This window comes from Oncorhynchus nerka, linkage group LG7, assembly GCF_034236695.1.
Source record: "Oncorhynchus nerka isolate Pitt River linkage group LG7, Oner_Uvic_2.0, whole genome shotgun sequence".
Lineage (NCBI taxonomy): Eukaryota > Metazoa > Chordata > Actinopteri > Salmoniformes > Salmonidae > Oncorhynchus > Oncorhynchus nerka.
In genome coordinates, this window is record NC_088402.1 from 62,998,705 (window position 1) to 63,018,177 (window position 19,473).

A 19,473-nucleotide genomic window follows, 5' to 3' on the forward strand; every position below is an offset into this window, starting at 1 on the left:
TGCATTTCAGCGTTTTTATTTGAGCACTCAAAAGAAAGTATTCATAACAACCATGTTACGTGTCCTTCGCAGCCAAGGATTTTTCTTTACGACTACGAGCAGAGCTTGGACACACAGGGCTTATCCACATGACAAATGGAAACCGTTATGAGATCATATTCCAGGCTAGAACGAGCATTTCATACCATTTCATAATTGTTAACACGATTTGATCATGTTTTGTGTCTGCAAATGGACAACTTTCAATTGGTTTTATGTGAAGAGAGTCCTACATAATCCTACATAATCCGAGGTGTTCTGGACCACAACTTTAAGCTATCCTCAAAACCGAAACCATAAGGAACTCTTGTCTGAAATGTTGTGGCACATCACTTAGACAGCACTCGCAAATGTCTGACTGACAAAGAGTGGTGTCAGGGGAATATCAGCCCTGTAAATCCAAGCCCAGTTAGAGAGGTGACATTGTGACATGTGAAATAGTGCTGTCATGTCCAGTTGCCAGGTTTGTATTGAGGATAGTCTACATGCTGGGAATAAAGGTACTTTGTCCTCTTATTCAACACAGGCTGTAAAAAGAAGTGAAACAAGAACATCAGAATGTTTCATGACCACACACAATGATTGTGCAACTTATCATGAGGTGAATATTACACATGATATGACCGTATACTCACTTTATTGGGGGGGGAACAGTTCACAGTGCATTTCTCATGTGAGTGAGATGGGGCTCTTGTCCATGTGCAGTAGATGTACAGTACAACACATCATTTACTACCTGAGGTTTCATACAAAATATAAAGTCTGTATCACTACAATGATGTGGTTTTAAACCGAGGTCACATTGAGCCAGATGTGATGCAATGATATGAAATTATTTACAATACATGTTTTGTTGATTGAATTACAGTGATATGGTTATATCCACTCTTTGGGCAAACAAGCAAATTAGATTGTATTTAACTGTAAAAGGTGTATGTTGATGAAAGGAGTCACCACCATTGAAACGCAGCTGTATCTTCTGTGCAGTAGCTAACCCAAAACCCACGTAGCTAGCTTTAAAGTAGCCCGGTGAATACTACCATTTAGATAGCTTAATACTGCCATTGGTGGAGTCTGTTGGACAACTACTGCTCTAGGTTTGTGTTCAGGAACATGAGTGGAGAACAAGAGATAGTCAAACTATAGTCATATCACTGACCCTCTTCACAATCAGTAGCACAAACACACGCAGGCACACACACAAGCACACACATACATACAAACATACACACACACACACCTTAATGTGTCATTATACAGTAGTGACAGATAATAGAGGGCTGTGACCGAGAATGTTGTCCCCCTGCCCCACCCTTGTCCCATGGGTCAGCAGCTCCTCCACGGTGGTCCAGTCATCCAGCAGTTTATGGTTCCTCAGACGGCTCTGCTTCCTGTGGCTGAGCTCCAGCACTGTGCTGCAGCCTCCTCCAGGACCCCCTGCACCCCCATGGCCCCCAGCAACCCCTGTACCTCCAGCCCCATTCTCCCCTGCCCCCTCAGCCCCACGGTTCAGCTTCCTCTGCCTCTGCTCCCGGGCCCACGCCAGGTGGCGCCGGCGCTCCGTCCTGTTCCAGTAGCGGCCTGCCAGGGCCTCCCCGCGGGCATCCTCGTCCGTGGTGACCTCACTCCGCTCGTCAGCCAGCCGGGAGGCCCGTGCCTTCAGGAGCTGGTTCCTCACCGCCCGGGGATTCCCAGAGAGACCCCTCCTGGAGCGGGCAGAGGGCCCATCCAGCGTGCTATAGAGGGGACCGCAGGGACAGTCTGCTTGGGGCCAGTCCCCACCAATGTGAGGATGTCCCAGTGTCGCAAACTGACGCCAGTCTGCTGGCTCCTTCCCACGCTGTTTCTTTGAGGGACTCTTGGAAAGACCCTGTTTCTCACTGTTATATTCCTCACTGGCCATACTGCTTCTGTGGTTATCCACACATCCTTGCCAGGTGCCTTCCACATGGTCACTCAGTGGACATCTCCTCTTCTCACTGATGTCTGTGTTGAACCCCCTGTTGTATTGTCCTGTGCCAGAGTTCTCAGTGGGCACGGCTAGGTGGTTTGGGCTGCTGGGCGGTTGTCGGTTTACGTGTCTGTATTTCCCTGTGGCAGTGTTCCCAGCGGGCAGGGCTGGGTGGCTGGCCCGTCTCCTGTCTGATAAGTCATGCACAGTGTGGCTGCGGCTGGGAAGGTCCTCAGAAGAGTGCTGGTTCAGCATCAATGCTCTCCTCTGGCAGGGTTCTGTACGGCAGCTGGAGGCAGCAACCCTAGGAGCAAACCCGGTGCCATGCCTGCTCAGCTGGGGGCTCCTGGCTTTGCGGAACTGAATGGAGCTACTACCCATGGTGCACTGGTGGGTCATTGCTGTGTGAACTCCGTCTGCGGCTCTGCCAGCCTGGGGGTCACAGGTCAGGGTCTCAGGGATGGACTCCAGGTCCCAGCGAGACTTTGATCTCTGTTCCCGGGGCACGACGCGACTCCGGTAGTTGTGGATCCTCCCATCTATAATCTTCTGGAAGTGGCGGAACTCCCCTGTGCTGACGCTGTGGAAGCCAGAGTCACTGAGCTCTGACGAAAGGAGGGACTCAGAGGAGGGAGAGCTTCCCCGGCTGGTGTTTCCTGGAGGAGAGGACATAGGGGCCTCTACCCCCTCCTCTGTCTCTGGGTCAGACAGGTCCCCCTGGTGGAGGCTGCCGTCGGTGCAGCCCAGGCCGCTGTCAAGCTCGTGGAGAGGCAGGTAATTCAGAGGCCTGTCCAGCCAGTGGCCCTCATATTCACTCTGAAATAGAGGATGGAAGAAACATTGGTTGTTATACTTGTGAATGTTTATGACCACGTGTTCAAATAGACAATTGTTTTCTATCTTTTTATTTCTTACAGTACCTGGCTCAGGAAGCTGCTAGGCTCATCATTATCAGTGTTACAGCAGCCAATCAGACAGTTCCTGTTATTGGGCTGGTTAGTCATCATCTCTGGATCCTATAGGTGAACATAAGGAGTGGATACACAAGTCTTAGATATCAATGGGATGTACAAAATCTAGGCTAGACTCATTAACAGATGTAGGATATTAATTTGATCACCCTGTTAGAGGATAATGTATAACTTGTGTATTTGAGGTATAAAAAGACTTCTGAAGTTTGTCATTTCCACTTAGAATTGGTAGACTTGATTCTCCCTTACAAAAAATGTACCAACCCTAACAAAAAATGTACCAACCCTAACAAAAAATGTACCAACCCTAACAAAAAATGTACCAACCCTTACAAAAAATGTACCAACCCTAACAAAAAATGTACCAACCCTAACAAAAAATGTACCAACCCTAACAAAAAATGTACCAACCCTAACAAAAAATTTACCAACCCTAACAAAAAATTTACCAACCCTAACAAAAAATTTACCAACCCTTACAAAAAATGTACCAACCCTAACAAAAAATGTACCAACCCTAACAAAAAATTTACCAACCCTAACAAAAAATGTACCAACCCTAACAAAAAATTTACCAACCCCGACAAACATGTCCATTCATTATAATCCACATAATACATTTCCCATTGCTGCAAGATTATTTTCCTGCTGTAGCAAACCGGCTCAAATGAATAACTCACATCATCATACTCTATCCTGTTAATGTCCTCCAGATTGTAGGCAACACTGGGGAGGTATCCATTGGCTGCATAGAGTTCTGGTGGAAGGGTCATGGGATCATAGTAAGGTCTGTGGAGAATGAGGTCATCACATATGAAAACATGGCTGTTTCACACCGTAGGCATTTTAAGCGTAACTGACTATGTTTACACATTAGACCGGTTCAAGTCAGTGGTTCCATTCAATTCTAACACCGCTTCTGTATACATCTCACGGCTATACTCTAAATGACATAACCCAGAGCCTCAATCATGGGACATCACTGGTTCAATATAACTGGGTCACTATTAATCTGCCATTATACTTGCATACACAAGCAAATAAAGAGACAGAGAACAAGTAGAGAGGCCCAAACCAAGCAGCACATACCCAGAAGCGTAGGCACAGAGGCCAGGCCCGGCCCCCTCCCCCTCATCTAGGGCCCTCAGAGCCTCCCAGGATTGCTGCTCCGTCTGGGTGCCGCAGTCAGACACTGGGTACTGGGAGTGATTACGCCTTCTCCCTCGCCGGTGTCTCCCCTCAATCTGCATAGTGATTGGCTGCTCATAGCCGTCCCCCCGGAACTGCAACTTCTCTCGGTGGCTGAGATGGGACAGGTCACGCCCTTTGACCTGGGAGACATATGAACATGCAAGGTCAGATGTAGAGGAAGTGAGGTAGTTGAGTTTTGCTGGCTCATTCATACCATCTGATATCTTATGTCTGTTTTGTCTTTTGTTAGACACAAGGACTTCACAGGACCAGGATGGCACAGTTGATTTAATGTACAGTATATGTGTGGGCCATGTCCCATCGAACAAAAGCACTATGGTGGATATAGAGCATCAACACCTCAATAAAGATCATGTTTGGAAGTGGCAGACAGTACTGTAAGCAGACATTAGCTTCTTGTTATTATAATGCGTGAAGTCTCATGGGTCTAGAAATGTAGGCCAGCTGAGCTGGACTGATTCTCGCCATGGATTCTGGGCTGTGCTTTCTGGCTCATCTGAAAAGCTTTGTGCTCAGTAAAACCCTAGAGATGCAACTCAGGAAGATCTTTTCCACCCCACTGCACTCTAGGGCTGTCCCCGGCTAAAGAAAATCTGGGTGGACCAGGAGTCATCTGCTCTTTTGACTAATCGATTGTTTGACATTTTAAGACGCATATTTTTCAATATATAGACACATCCTAAGTGTTAAAATCATATCAACTATATGCACTGAGCTTGTCTGATGCTTTAAGCACTGTTTCGATTTTATGCTCTGTTTGATGAAATAATTAAGACACACAAAGAACTAGAGGGAGTACAACCACAATTGATTTTCCTTCTGCAGGGCCGGGCTCACACTTGATGTGCTGGGTTTTAAAAAATCACAGCCAGTATCTGTGTGACTCGTACCCATTGTGTCTCTCTCCTCCCTGCTGCAGTGACCACCACCGAACATCAACAGTGTTTATCGCGCTGTCCATTTTGCTGAAGCTGGAACATAATCACAGCCATTTCTGACTGAAAAGTTCTGTTACCGAAATCCTTCACTTCTTAAGGAAAGAATATTCCCTATTCCCTCAACCGTTGCTCTCTTTACGTGACACGTGTGCATCGAAAGTAAGTGACCAATAGTGACCTACAGCAAAATTACATCAATAAAATGGTTATAACAATCTCAGAACACCGTAACCCATGTGACAGCAAAATGGATGCAAAGGACGTGACAAATAAACTTGAAACAGGATTGTTTACTGGTTGCTCAGGAGGTAAAGGGGAAGTCAGATGTGTGGAATAAATCTTACTAGTTGTGTAAAATACTGGAGATCAATAAATAAAATTAAAATAAGAAGCAACACTTCTTTATATATATTATGTGTGCCAAACAGGTGCTGTTAGATTACAATATAATTTTCCTGATCGTTTGGAAGAAAGAACAAAACTAAATAAATCATAAATCTATCAGAGAGTCTGTTGTAATGTGTTTTGTAAAGCCTTTATTACAGCAAAGACTAAAAACAGTCACATTCATTTCTGAATACAATTTCCCGAAATGGAAGGGTTTATTTATTGCTTATGCTAATTATTCAAGGGTCGCATTGTTATTTTATTTTAAAACAAAAATGCTTGATTGCATTTCGAATCATGAATGACTTGTATACTGTGTGATGACATGAACAAATGAATGATTGATTGAAACAGTAGCCTATATAAGTATTGAAATATAGGCCTAAGTAAGTTACGGTGTCAAGACTGAACAGGATGCGCTCTTAGGCCTACAGCTCAATGGTGGTTAAACAAGGCTGTTATATAAGATTACTAATGATAATGACGTTACTTATTATTATAATGATGATCATAATAATAATAGTAATAATAACAATAAGAAAGAGATCAAGAAAAAGGAAGATTAATGTTATTACTATAAATATAATTTTGGAACATTACATTTACATTTAAGTCATTTAGCAGACGCTCTTATCCAGAGCGACTTACAAATTGGTGCTTTCACCTTATGACATCCAGTGGAACAGCCACTTTACAATAGTGCATCTAGGTCTTTTAAGGGGGTGAGAAGGATTACTTTATCCTATCCTAGGTATTCCTTAAAGAGGTGGGGTTTCAGGTGTCTCCGGAAGGTGGTGATTGACTCCGCTGTCCTGGCGTCGTGAGGGAGTTTGTTCCACCATTGGGGGGCCAGAGCAGCGAACAGTTTTGACTGGGCTGAGCGGGAACTGTACTTCCTCAGTGGTAGGGAGGCGAGCAGGCCAGAGGTGGATGAACGCAGTGCCCTTGTTTGGGTGTAGGGCCTGATCAGAGCCTGGAGGTACTGAGGTGCCGTTCCCCTCACAGCTCCGTAGGCAAGCACCATGGTCTTGTAGCGGATGCGAGCTTCAACTGGAAGCCAGTGGAGAGAGCGGAGGAGCGGGGTGACGTGAGAGAACTTGGGAAGGTTGAACACCAGACGGGCTGCGGCGTTCTGGATGAGTTGTAGGGGTTTAATGGCACAGGCAGGGAGCCCAGCCAACAGCGAGTTGCAGTAATCCAGACGGGAGATGACAAGTGCCTGGATTAGGACCTGCGCCGCTTCCTGTGTGAGGCAGGGTCGTACTCTGCGGATGTTGTAGAGCATGAACCTACAGGAACGGGCCACCGCCTTGATGTTATTTGAGAACGACAGGGTGTTGTCCAGGATCACGCCAAGGTTCTTAGCGCTCTGGGACGAGGACACAATGGAGTTGTCAACCGTGATGGCGAGATCATGGAACGGGCAGTCCTTCCCCGGGAGGAAGAGCAGCTCCGTCTTGCCGAGGTTCAGCTTGAGGTGATGATCCGTCATCCACACTGATATGTCTGCCAGACATGCAGAGATGCGATTCGCCACCTGGTCGTCAGAAGGGGGAAAGGAGAAGATTAATTGTGTGTCGTCTGCATAGCAATGATAGGAGAGACCATGTGAGGTTATGACAGAGCCAAGTGACTTGATGTATAGCGAGAATAGGAGAGGGCCTAGAACAGAGCCCTGGGGGACACCAGTGGTGAGAGCACGTGGTGAGGAGACGGATTCTCGCCACGCCACCTGGTAGGAGCGACCTGTCAGGTAGGACGCAATCCAAGCGTGGGCCGCGCCGGAGATGCCCAACTCGGAGAGGGTGGAGAGGAGGATCTGATGGTTCACAGTATCGAAGGCAGCCGATAGGTCTAGAAGGATGAGAGCAGAGGAGAGAGAGTTAGCTTTAGCAGTGCGGAGCGGAGCGCCTCCGTGATACAGAGAAGAGCAGTCTCAGTTGAATGACTAGTCTTGAAACCTGACTGATTTGGATCAAGAAGGTCATTCTGAGAGAGATAGCGGGAGAGCTGGCCAAGGACGGCACGTTCAAGAGTTTTGGAGAGAAAAGAAAGAAGGGATACTGGTCTGTAGTTGTTGACATCGGAGGGATCGAGTGTAGGTTTTTTCAGAAGGGGTGCAACTCTCGCTCTCTTGAAGACGGGAGGGACGTAGCCAGCGGTCAGGGATGAGTTGATGAGCGAGGTGAGGTACGGGAGAAGGTCACCGGAGATGGTCTGGAGAAGAGAGGAGGGGATAGGGTCAAGCGGGCAGGTTGTTGGGCGGCCGGCCGTCACAAGACGCGAGATGTCATCTGGAGAGAGAGGGGAGAAAGAGGTCAGAGCACAGGGTAGGGCAGTGTGAGCAGAAACAATACCAGAGACTGTTGTAACGAAAGAAAAAAGTGTAAAGCCTTTATTACAGCAAAGTAAAGATAAAAAATAGCCGAATTTGTGAAATCGTTTATCCAACATGTTGTGATTGGGTGAGGCTTGGTGCTCACGGAATCAGTAGGCTATTAAACAAACACTCAAACAGGCAACAGAAGTAGGATCTGTCTTATTTCTGTAGATATACAGTACCAGTCAAAAGTTTGGACACACCTACTCATTTACAGTGCCTTGCGAAAGTATTCACCCCCCTTGGCATTTTTCCAGTTTTGTTGCATTACGATCTGGAATTAAAATAGATTTGGGGGGGGTTTGTATCATTTAATTTACACAACATGCCTACCACTTTGAAGATGCAAAATATTTTTGATTGTCGAAAAAACAAGAAATATTACAAAAAAAAACAGAAAGCTGGAGCACGCAAAATATTACTTTTTGTTTAACACTTTTTGGGTTACTATATGATTCCATATGTGTTATTTCATAGTTGTGATGTCTTCACTATTATTCTACAATGTAGAAAATTGTAAAAAATAAAGGAAAACCCTTGAATGAGTAGGTGTGTCCAAACTTTTGACTGGTACTGTACGTGGATGATTTTTAAAGCTAGGCACATTTAACAGCTAGTATATTGATTATAGACCTAAATAATTGGGGTTTCCTCTCTTCTCACTTTTCTTAGACAATAAGGCAAGAGCTGTTTTCTCGTCTCCTCATTCTGCTGCTGCCATTGTTCTCAACACCAATATGCTGTTTAACTGCTGTTATTCACAATCAGTGCATTCGGAAAGTATTCAGATCCCTTCACTTTTTCCACATTTTGTTATTGTCACGATCGTCGTAGTGAGGAGATCACATTATTTTAATGTAGATGAAAGAACACGACGAACACTAAACAAACGAACAAAATAATAAGACGAACGTGACCGCTATCGAAACTGAGTGCTAACATGCAACATCACATAGACAATAACCCACGAACCACAATACAAAACAGGCTACCTAAATATGGTTCCCAATCAGAGACAACGACAAACACCTGCCACTGATTGAGAACCATATCAGGCCAAAACACATAGAAACAGACTAACTAGACATGCAACATACAATGCCCACTCATATCACACCCTGACCAAACAAAACATAGAAACCAACAATGCAAATAATGGTCAGAGTGTGACAGTACCACCCCCCCCCCCCTAAGGTGCACTCCGGCCTCAAAACCTAAACCTATAGGGGAGGGTCTGGGTGGGCATCTGGCCGCGGTGGCGGCTCTGGCGCGGGACGTGGACCCCACTCCACCATAGTCATTTCCCTCTTCAAGGGCCTCTTTAGAGTGACGACCCTCGCCTCCGACCTTGGGTCTAAGACCCTAGTTAAAGGCCCCACTGGACTGAGGAGCGCCTCTGGACTGAGGGGCAGCTCCGGACTGAGGGGCAGCTCTGGACTGGCTGGCGGCTCTGGCAGCTCCTGGCTGGCTGACGGCTCTGGCGGCTCCTGGCCGGCTGACGGCTCTGGTGGGTCCTGGTCGGTTGACGGCTCTGGCGGGTCCTGGCCGGCTGACGGCTCTGGCGGGTCCTGGCCGGCTGACTGCTCTGGCGGCTCCTGGCTGGCTGACGGCTCTGGCGGCTCCTGGCTGGCTGACGGCTCTGGCGGCTCCTGGCTGGCTGATGGCTCTGGCGTGTCCTGGCTGGCTGACGGCTCTGGTGGCTCCTGGCTGACTGGCGGCTCTGGTTGCTCCTGGCTGACTGGCGGCTCTAGCGGCTCCTGACTGACTGGCGGCTCAGGACAGACAGGAGACTCTGGCGGCTCAGGACAGACGGGAGACTCTGGCGGCTCAGGACAGACGGGAGACTCTGGCGGCTCAGGACAGACGGGAGACTCTGGCGGCTCAGGACAGACGGGAGACTCTGGAGGCTCTGGGCAGGAGGTAGGCTCTGGCGGCGCTGGACAGGCGGGAGCACCTGTAGGGATGAGACGGAGAGACAGCCTGGTGCGGGGGGCTGCCACCGGAGGGCTGGTGCGTGGAGGTGGCACCGGATAGTCCGGACCGTGAAGGCGTACTGGAGATCTTGAGAGCAGGGCTGGCACCATACGCCCTGGCTGGATCCTCACCCTAGCCCAGCAGATGCGGGGATGTAGCATAACACGGTGCCTGACCAGTACAACGCCCGCCGGGGTAAGCACGGCTCGGATAACTGTAACGCCGAGCTGGCACAGGACGTGCAGGGCTAGGGAGGCGCACAGGAGGCCTGGTGCATGGGGCTGGCACAGTCTTCACCAGATGGCTAGCACACACCTCAGGACAAGTATGGAGAGCTGACCCAGGAGACATTAAATCCACGACACGCTCCGTCGGGCGGATGTCGTGCCTCAGGCACCAACACAGCACCTCCCTCATAACTCTCTCCTTTAATCTCCCCATTAACTCCTTCACTGTCTCTGCTTCGCTCACCTCCAATACTGCCCTGACCGGCTCTGGTTCCATCCTTGGCCCCTTACGGTAAGCTGGGGGAGTTGGCTCAGGTCTGACTCCTGACTCTGCCACACTCTCCCTGTGCCCCCGCCAATACATTTTTGGGGCTGCCTCTCGGGCTTCCAGCCGCCCTGCCGTGCTGCCTCCTCATACCGGCGCCTCTCTGCTTTCGCTGCCTCCAGCTCTGCTTTGGGGCGGCGATATTCCCCTGGCTGTGCCCAGGGTCCTTCGCCGTCTAGAATCTCCTCCCAAGTCCATGAGTCCTGCGTTCTCTGCCCCTGCTGCTGCTGGCCGTTACCACTCTGCTTGGTCCATTGTTGGTGGGTTATTCTGTCACGAGTGTGACAGTTATGTTACAGCCTTATTCTAAAATGGATTTAAAAAATGAAAATATCTCATCAATCTACACACAATAACCCATAATGACGAAGGAAAAACAGGTTTTTAGAAATGTTTCCAAATGTATAAAAAATAAATCAACTGAAATATCACATTTACTTAAGTATTAAATTAAGACCCTTTACTCAGTGCTTTGTTGAAGCACCTTTGGCAGTGATTACAGCCTCAAGTCTTCTTGGATATGAAGCTACAAGCATGGCACGCCTGTATTTAGGGAGTTTCTCCTATTCTTCTCTGCAGATCCTCTCAAGCTCTGTCAGGTTGGATGGGGAGCGTCGCTGAAACTGCCATGACAACACACCATGCCATGTTTCAGAACACCTTAACTTCTTCGAGATAGGGGGCGCTCTTTTAATTTTTGGATAAAAAACGTTCCCGTTTTAAACAAGATATTTTGTCACGAAAAGATGCTTGACTATGCATGTAATTGACAGCTTTGGAAAGAAAAAACTCTGACGTTTCCAAAACTGCAAAGATATTATCTGTGAGTGCTCCAGAACTAATGCTACAGGCGAAACCAAGATGAAATTTCATACAGGAAATGGTCCAGATTTTGAATGCCCTGTGTTCCAATGTCTCCTTATATGGCTGTGAATGCGCCAGGAATGAGCCTGCACTTTCTGTCGTTTCCCCAAGGTGTCTGCAGCATTGTGACGTATTTGTAGGCATATCATTGGAAGATTAACCATAAGAGACTACATTTACCAGGTGTCCTCCGTTGAAATTATTGCGTAATCTCCAGGTACATGCGCGTTCCATTTTCTTCAGAGGAGAAACCAAACTGCCACGAATGATTTATCATCGATAGATATGTGAAAAACACCTTGAGGATTGATTCTAAACAACGTTTGCCATGTTTCTGTCGATATTATGGAGTTAATTTGGAAAAAAGTTTGCGTTGTAATGACTTAATTTTTGGGTTTTGTCTTACCCAAACGTGATGAACAAAACGGAGCGATTTGTCCTACACAAATAATATTTTTGGAAAAACTGAACATTTGCTATCTAACTGAGAGTCTCCTCATTGAAAACATCTGAAGTTCTTCAAAGGTAAATGATTTTATTTGAATGCTTTTCTTGTTTTTGTGAAAATGTTGCATGCTGAATGCTAAGGTTAAATGCTATGCTAGGCTATCAATACTCTTACACAAATGCTTGTTTAGCTATGGTTCAAAAGCATATTTTGAAAATCTGAGATGACAGTGTTGTTAACAAAAGGCTAAGCTTGAGAGCTAATATATTTATTTAATTTAATTTGCGATTTTCATGAATAGTTAACGTTGCGTTATGCTAATGAGCTTGCGACGATAATTACACTCCTGGATACAGGTTTTTTTCGTAGCCAAACGTGATGAACAAAATGGAGCGATTTGTCCTACACAAATAATATTTTTGGAAAAACTGAACATTTGCTATCTAACTGAGAGTCTCCTCATTGAAAACATCTGAAGTTCTTCAAAGGTAAATGATTTTATTTGAATGCTTTTCTTGTTTTTGTGAAAATGTTGCATGCTGAATGCTAGGCTTACGGTTTTAATCATTTATTGCCACTGGGACATGCCGGTGTATCTGCTAAACTGCTTGCTGTACACTGTACTGCATGATTGTATACATGGATTGGATTGTGGGTTTACGAACACGTTAATTTGTTTGTTGACTATAACATTAATATGGTGATGATGTAGGCTGTGTAACAGTTAGCGGTCATGGTATGAAGGTTTGGCTTTGAGTGGTTTTTGCACCTGGTCATAGACAGCTGTTGTGTTCTGCACTGAAGTCCACAAGTGAAGGGAAAGGTTAGAAGAGGAGAGCGAAAAGGAATTATACAACTAGCAAAGTGATGGTGCTGTATGTGGCTGCTTTGAAAGTGAACTGTGTGCGGGTGATTCGGGGTGTATTCATTCCGCTGATTCTGTTGCAAAACGTTTCTCAAACGGAACGAAGCGGGGAGGGACCTACCTGATTTTGTCCAATAGAAACTCTTGTTTCAGTTGAAAAACGGAATGTTTTGCAACTGTTTGGACTAATGATTACACCCAAGATCAGCTAGATCCAGGCAATAGTGTGCATGGCCGTATTGAATGTGTCGCTTTCTGTCACCTTGATTACTCCAATTTGTCTCTTGACCTGTGCACCTACGTTATAAACGTTCAATTGTAGGCTAAGCTGAAGCAACCTCATGATGGGTATAGGACAAATTTGAGTATCATGTAGTTGCTTAAACCTATTGATGATACATTGAGCTGGGTGAATGGAATATAAATGACAGTCATCCAATATGCTGTAATAGAAATAAAGTCATGCTCATAAAAAATGTATTGTCCTCCCTCACCTTAAACGGCACCGACCGCCACTGGTATACTGTGTGTCGGTGCTTGCAAACTTGTGAATTTATATGCGTGTGTATTGTGCTCAGATTCCAGTTTATAAATTCAAGGCAGGCAGCCAGGTTGAGCAGCCATAGCTATTGCTAACAGTAGTTACTCCATTGACAATGGAGACATACACTCTATCAGGTCACCCATGAACACATTCACCCTCTGGTCACCAACGAGCAATCTTCTCTTAATGCACAGTATACAATTCTTTTGATGCATTACAATGCACAGTATCTGGACCATGGCTGCTAAAATGGCCAGAGGCTGCTTGGGGCAAATAGAGATAGACAGTGTGTTGGTGAATAGTCGGCCTGTCTAGAGGCATCTACATGGCTTCCTGTGAGACCAGAGCAGGTCACCACAGCCACCATCAGTCCCTGTTAGCTACGCTTCAACACACACAGAAACTGCAGTCGTGTCTGTTATTTTCATGGAATATTTTTGCCAACACAAATACGGTATGCATGCTAAAGACCCTCAGTTATGCAAACACACTCAAAAGAACGCACATGAGGTCATACCATAAAATTGTGCGTGACCACACAAACACGTACGCACGCACACACACACACTGTCTGCCCCGATCGGGTCTTCAGATTACGTAGCCTGCGTATGCTGACTTTTCTGTGTGAAGTAAGACATGATGGTAACAGTATAGGCTGCTTTGTCTATAAGCACACAAATCCCAGAACAAAGGCACAGGTTGAACGCACTCATGCAAACACACACACACACACACACACACACACACACACACACACACACACACACACACACACACACACACACACACACACAGCCACCCTTACTTACCCCATTCCCATTGTCAGCCCACTGTCCCTGTCCAGAGAGCCGACAGCCCATGTCTGTGTCACTCCGGTGGAGGTCTGGCCGATCCACTTACAGCAGTGGAGGGGGAGAAAGGAGGAGGGAAGGCCAGCTCGAAGGTAAGAGGAAGGTAGACAAGCCAGCTCAGAGGTATGAAGGATGAAACCAGTGCAGCAGTGCATCGATCCAATCTGTGCCAGAGTCCTGGGAAGAGGAAAGGCGGGCAGAAATGCCCCCCCTCCCCCTCCTCAAATTATAGAGAATGTGAGCCTTGTCAGTGCGTGGATTCTGCAGTGCTGGAGAATAGAATGTTGCTGTTACTCGCTTCACTTCTCTCTCATCCTCTCTCAGAGTCAGCCTCTGCGGCTCCACCCACGAACAGACCCTCTGCTCATGCATATTCAGCATCTGTCAACACCAATGAACCAATCCCAGAGCTAGAATGAGAGAGGGAGGGAGGCCTGTGGATGGTATTGGTTCAAAGGATTAGCAGTCAAACATTCATTCATTTATTCAGTCTTCCCCACAGTGTTTATCACCATTTGTACTTGATGAAAATGAAATGGTCTTTCCCTTTTTACACCCTCTCCTCCCCAAACGAAGGTACAGTATGTTGGTAATTGCATGGCAGAGATTACTCCCACATCAATGTGATATTTTGCATTATGTTTATATTTGCCATTTTAATGATAGAAGCTAAGAGTGTCAGTAAACAAATACAGTATCTCATTATTATGCTTAAATATTCAAGTAGCTAACCCTTGGCAAGAACTCTTACCAGCTGTGGAATTATTGAATGCTGGGGAATTGGTTTAGTTTATGGAACATTTTTGTAGTGGCATAAGGTGTCCAGAAGGAGAGGGAATTTTGCAAGAAACACTAATGCTGGTTAATGAGCTTTCATTCTAAACTCTAGGGAGAGAAAGGCATAAACACACATCCACCAGCACACATTACTTCATATCACCTACAGCAGCACCCAGTGTCACAGGAAGGCCAAAAAGATCATCAAGGACAACAACCACCCAAGCCACTGCTTGTTCACCCTGCTATCATCCAGAAGGCGAGGTCAGTAGAGGTGCATCAAAGCTGGGACCAAGAGACTGAAAAACAGCTGATATCTCAAGGCCATCAGACTGTTAAATAGCCACCACTAGCACATTAGAGGCTGCTGCATAGACTTGAAATCACTGGCCACTTTAATAATGAAGCACTTGTCACTTTAATAATGTTGACATATTTTGCATTACTCATCTCATATATATATATACTGTATTATATTATATTCTACTGTATCTTAGTCTATGCCGCTCTGACTTTACTTACATTTGTGTGTATTGTTGTGTATTGTTAGATATTACTGCACTGTTGGAGCTAGAAACACAAGCATTTCGTTACACCCACAATAACATCTGCTAGGCACGTGTATGTGTCCGATAACATCTGCTAGGCACATGTATGTGACCGATAACATCTGCTAAACGTGTATGTGACGGATAACATCTGCTAAACACGTGTATGTGACCGATAACATCTGCTAAACACGTGTATGTGACCGATAACATCTGCTAAACACGTGTATGTGTCTGATAACATCTGCTAAACACGTGTATGTGTCCGATAACATCTGCTAAACACGTGTATGTGTCCGATAACATCTGCTAAACACGTGTATGTGTCCGATAACATCTGCTAAACACGTGTATGTGTCCGATAACATCTGCTAAACACGTGTATGTGTCCGATAACATCTGCTAAACACGTGTATGTGTCCGATAACATCTGCTAAACACGTGTATGTGTCCGATAACATCTGCTAAACACGCGTATGTGTCCGATAACATCTGCTAAACACGTGTATGTGTCCGATAACATCTGCTAAACACGTGTATGTGTCCGATAACATCTGCTAAACACGCGTATGTGTCCGATAACATCTGCTAAACACGTGTATGTGTCCGATAACATCTGCTAAACATGTGTATGTGACCGATAACATCTGCTAAACACGTGTATGTGTCCGATAACATCTGCTAAACATGTGTATGTGTCCGATAACATCTGCTATACACGTGTATGTGTCCGATAACATCTGCTAAACACGTGTATGTGACCGATAACATCTGCTAAATACGTGTATGTGACCGATAACATCTGCTATACACGTGTATGTGTCCGATAACATCTGCTAAACATGTGTATGTGTCCGATAACATCTGCTAAACACGTGTATGTGTCCGATAACATCGGCTAAACACGTGTATGTGACCGATAACATCTGCTAAACACGTGTATGTGTCCGATAACATCTGCTAAACACGTGTATGTGTCCGATAACATCTGCTAAACACGTGTATGTGACCGATAACATCTGCTAAACACGTGTATGTGACCGATAACATCTGCTATACACGTGTATGTGACCGATAACATCTGCTATACACGTGTATGTGTCCGATAACATCTGCTAAACACGTGTATGTGACCGATAACATCTGCTAAACACGTGTATGTGTCTGATAACATCTGCTAAACACGTGTATGTGACCGATAACATCTGATAAACACGTGTATGTGTCCGATAACATCTGCTAAACACGTGTATGTGACCGATAACATCTGCTATACACGTGTATGTGACCGATAACATCTGCTATACACGTGTATGTGTCCGATAACATCTGCTAAACACGTGTATGTGTCCGATAACATCTGCTAAACACGTGTATGTGTCCGATAACATCTGCTAAACACGTGTATGTGTCCGATAACATCTGCTAAACACGTGTATGTGACCGATAACATCTGATAAACACGTGTATGTAACCGATAACATCTGCTAAACACGTGTATGTGACCAATAACATCTGCTAAACACGTGTATGTGACGGATAACATCTGCTAAACACGTGTATGTGTCCGATAACATCTGCTAAACACGTGTATGTGTCCGATAACATCTGCTAAACACGTGTATGTGACCGATAACATCTGCTAAACACGTGTATGTGACCGATAACATCTGCTAAACACGTGTATGTGACCGATAACATCTGCTATACACGTGTATGTGACCGATAACATCTGATAAACACGTGTATGTAACCGATAACATCTGCTAAACACGTGTATGTGACCAATAACATCTGCTAAACACGTGTATGTGACGGATAACATCTGCTAAACACGTGTATGTGTCCGATAACATCTGCTAAACACGTGTATGTGTCCGATAACATCTGCTAAACACGTGTATGTGTCCGATAACATCTGCTAAACACGTGTATGTGTCCGATAACATCTGCTAAACACGTGTATGTGACCGATAACATCTGATAAACACGTGTATGTAACCGATAACATCTGCTAAACACGTGTATGTGACCAATAACATCTGCTAAACACGTGTATGTGACGGATAACATCTGCTAAACACGTGTATGTGTCCGATAACATCTGCTAAACACGTGTATGTGTCCGATAACATCTGCTAAACACGTGTATGTGACCGATAACATCTGCTAAACACGTGTATGTGACCGATAACATCTGCTAAACACGTTTATGTGTCCATTAACATCTGCTAAACACGTGTATGTGTCCATTAACATCTGCTAAACACGTTTATGTGTCCGTTAACATCTGCTAAACACGTGTATGTGTCCGTTAACATCTGCTAAACACGTGTATGTGACCGATAACATCTGCTAAACACGTGTATGTGTCCGTTAACATCTGCTAAACACGTGTATGTGACCAATAACATCTGCTAAACATGTGTATGTGTCCGATAACATCTGCTAAACACGTGTATGTGTCCGATAACATCTGCTAAACACGTGTATGTGACCAATAACATCTGCTAAACACGTGTATGTGTCCGATAACATCTGCTAAACATGTGTATGTGACCGATAACATCTGCTAAACACGTGTATGTGACCGATAACATCTGCTAAACACGTGTATGTGTCCGATAACATCTACTAAACACGTGTATGTGACCAATAACATTTGATTTGATGATTTTGATTTGATCACCCATTTAAAGCACTAACACAGTCATACTCACAGAGGAGGAGTCAACCCCCAGCAGAGGCAAACAATCTCCGTCTCTATCTGCAGGGCACAGTTACTGTCATGTCAGTCACTCTGTCAGCACACCAGACAATTTGGCGCTCAAAAGCATGGATTTGCTATTCACTTTGTGTGTGTGAGCTGTGTCTTTGGGATCAAGTCCAGGGTTCTCGTTTGCCTGCTTGCATTCTCACATGAATCCAGTGTCTCCAGGTTCTAAGAATATCCCCTTCACCAATCATTTCCTCTTCTAGATTTTCATTCCGTTATTATGAAGGATGACGAGAGTGGAATAGATCAGTTAGAGGTAGCCTAGAATCCTGAGAACAGAGAGCGCTTCAGAGGAGAGACAATAAAAGGAAACATAAAACAGGAGAGAGCGAGAGAGAGAGAGAGAGAGAGAGAGAGAGAGAGAGAGAGAGAGAGAGGCACACTAGTTCATGTCATCTTCAATCACGTCCCAACGGAGTGCCAGCCTCCCAGCTTCTCCTCCCAGTCCCAGCTAGCCTGCAGGTGGTGTCCTGCTGTCCCCTCTCACCATGCCTGACTTTGCCTGTTGTTTTGGTCACTGGGCTCTCTGCATCCACTACTTGTGTCTGTCTGTATTGATGTCTAGCCATATTTCATTTGTAAATGTTGGCATTGTGTTGTGCAATGGTGCAGTCCATGTTGTACAATTAGCCACTGTAACCCCCCGGGAGTCTCTCTGTCTGTCTTTGAATCTCATTCATTAAAGACTGTGTGCACACACCCATTAATACAGTACAGACATGCACTTTAACAGCTGACAGGGTTGGTTAACTGCTGACGTCAGCACTCGGAGAAACCAAAAAATGTCACATCGAATCATCTAAGGAGGACATGCATTTAACGAGCCTGTGATGTAACGTGACATTTCAATGCCTAGGAGAGTTTTTTTAAAATCAAGTCTCTTAAAAATCTATCTAAAATACCAAGCCAGGGAGCGAGAAAGTCCTTCAGTTCTGGGTACCTTATAAGTGGAGCCCGGGCCCCCCTGGATTAATTCTCATTTCTCTGTGAACGCTGTGGAGGCCTGAGTGTCTAAATGCACCTCCAGAAATAGCCTCACAGAGAAGTGCTAAATGAATATTTCAGTTGTGCTGCTGACTGTAAGCCAGGCCAGGCTGAGCCAGATGTGTTTGGATTTTTTATATTTTTCACCCCAGGTGTTAACCTTTTGTTAACAGGGCTTTGCACTTTCTCACCAACCACTTAATCCCTTCCTTTGCATTGGGCCGACTCTGTTTTTCTGCTGTTTGTTTTCTCCACTTCGTTATATATCTATTTGACATGCAACACACCTAACTGGTGAAAATGGTTAAAGGAGAGTGAGAATGATAAAACGTTACAGAAAGAAAGGACTATAGGAAGACACAAAGCATATTCTGATACAGAATAACCTTTGAACTCACATTTTTATGGCCCT

General features: G+C 45.4%; 1 protein-coding gene across 1 annotated transcript; it reads right to left on the reverse strand.

Moving 5' to 3' along the window:
- Positions 1 to 1,291: 1,291 nt before the first annotated feature.
- Positions 1,292 to 14,538, reverse strand: LOC115132808 (uncharacterized). The gene is made up of 5 exons (XM_029665548.2): positions 13,935 to 14,538; positions 4,051 to 4,292; positions 3,642 to 3,750; positions 2,911 to 3,006; positions 1,292 to 2,806 (listed from the first exon to the last, which is right to left on the reverse strand). Exons 1-5 carry the CDS (start codon positions 13,983 to 13,985, stop codon positions 1,292 to 1,294), a joined length of 2,013 nt encoding a protein of 670 aa, XP_029521408.2. The 5' UTR covers positions 13,986 to 14,538.
- Positions 14,539 to 19,473: the final 4,935 nt, after the last annotated feature.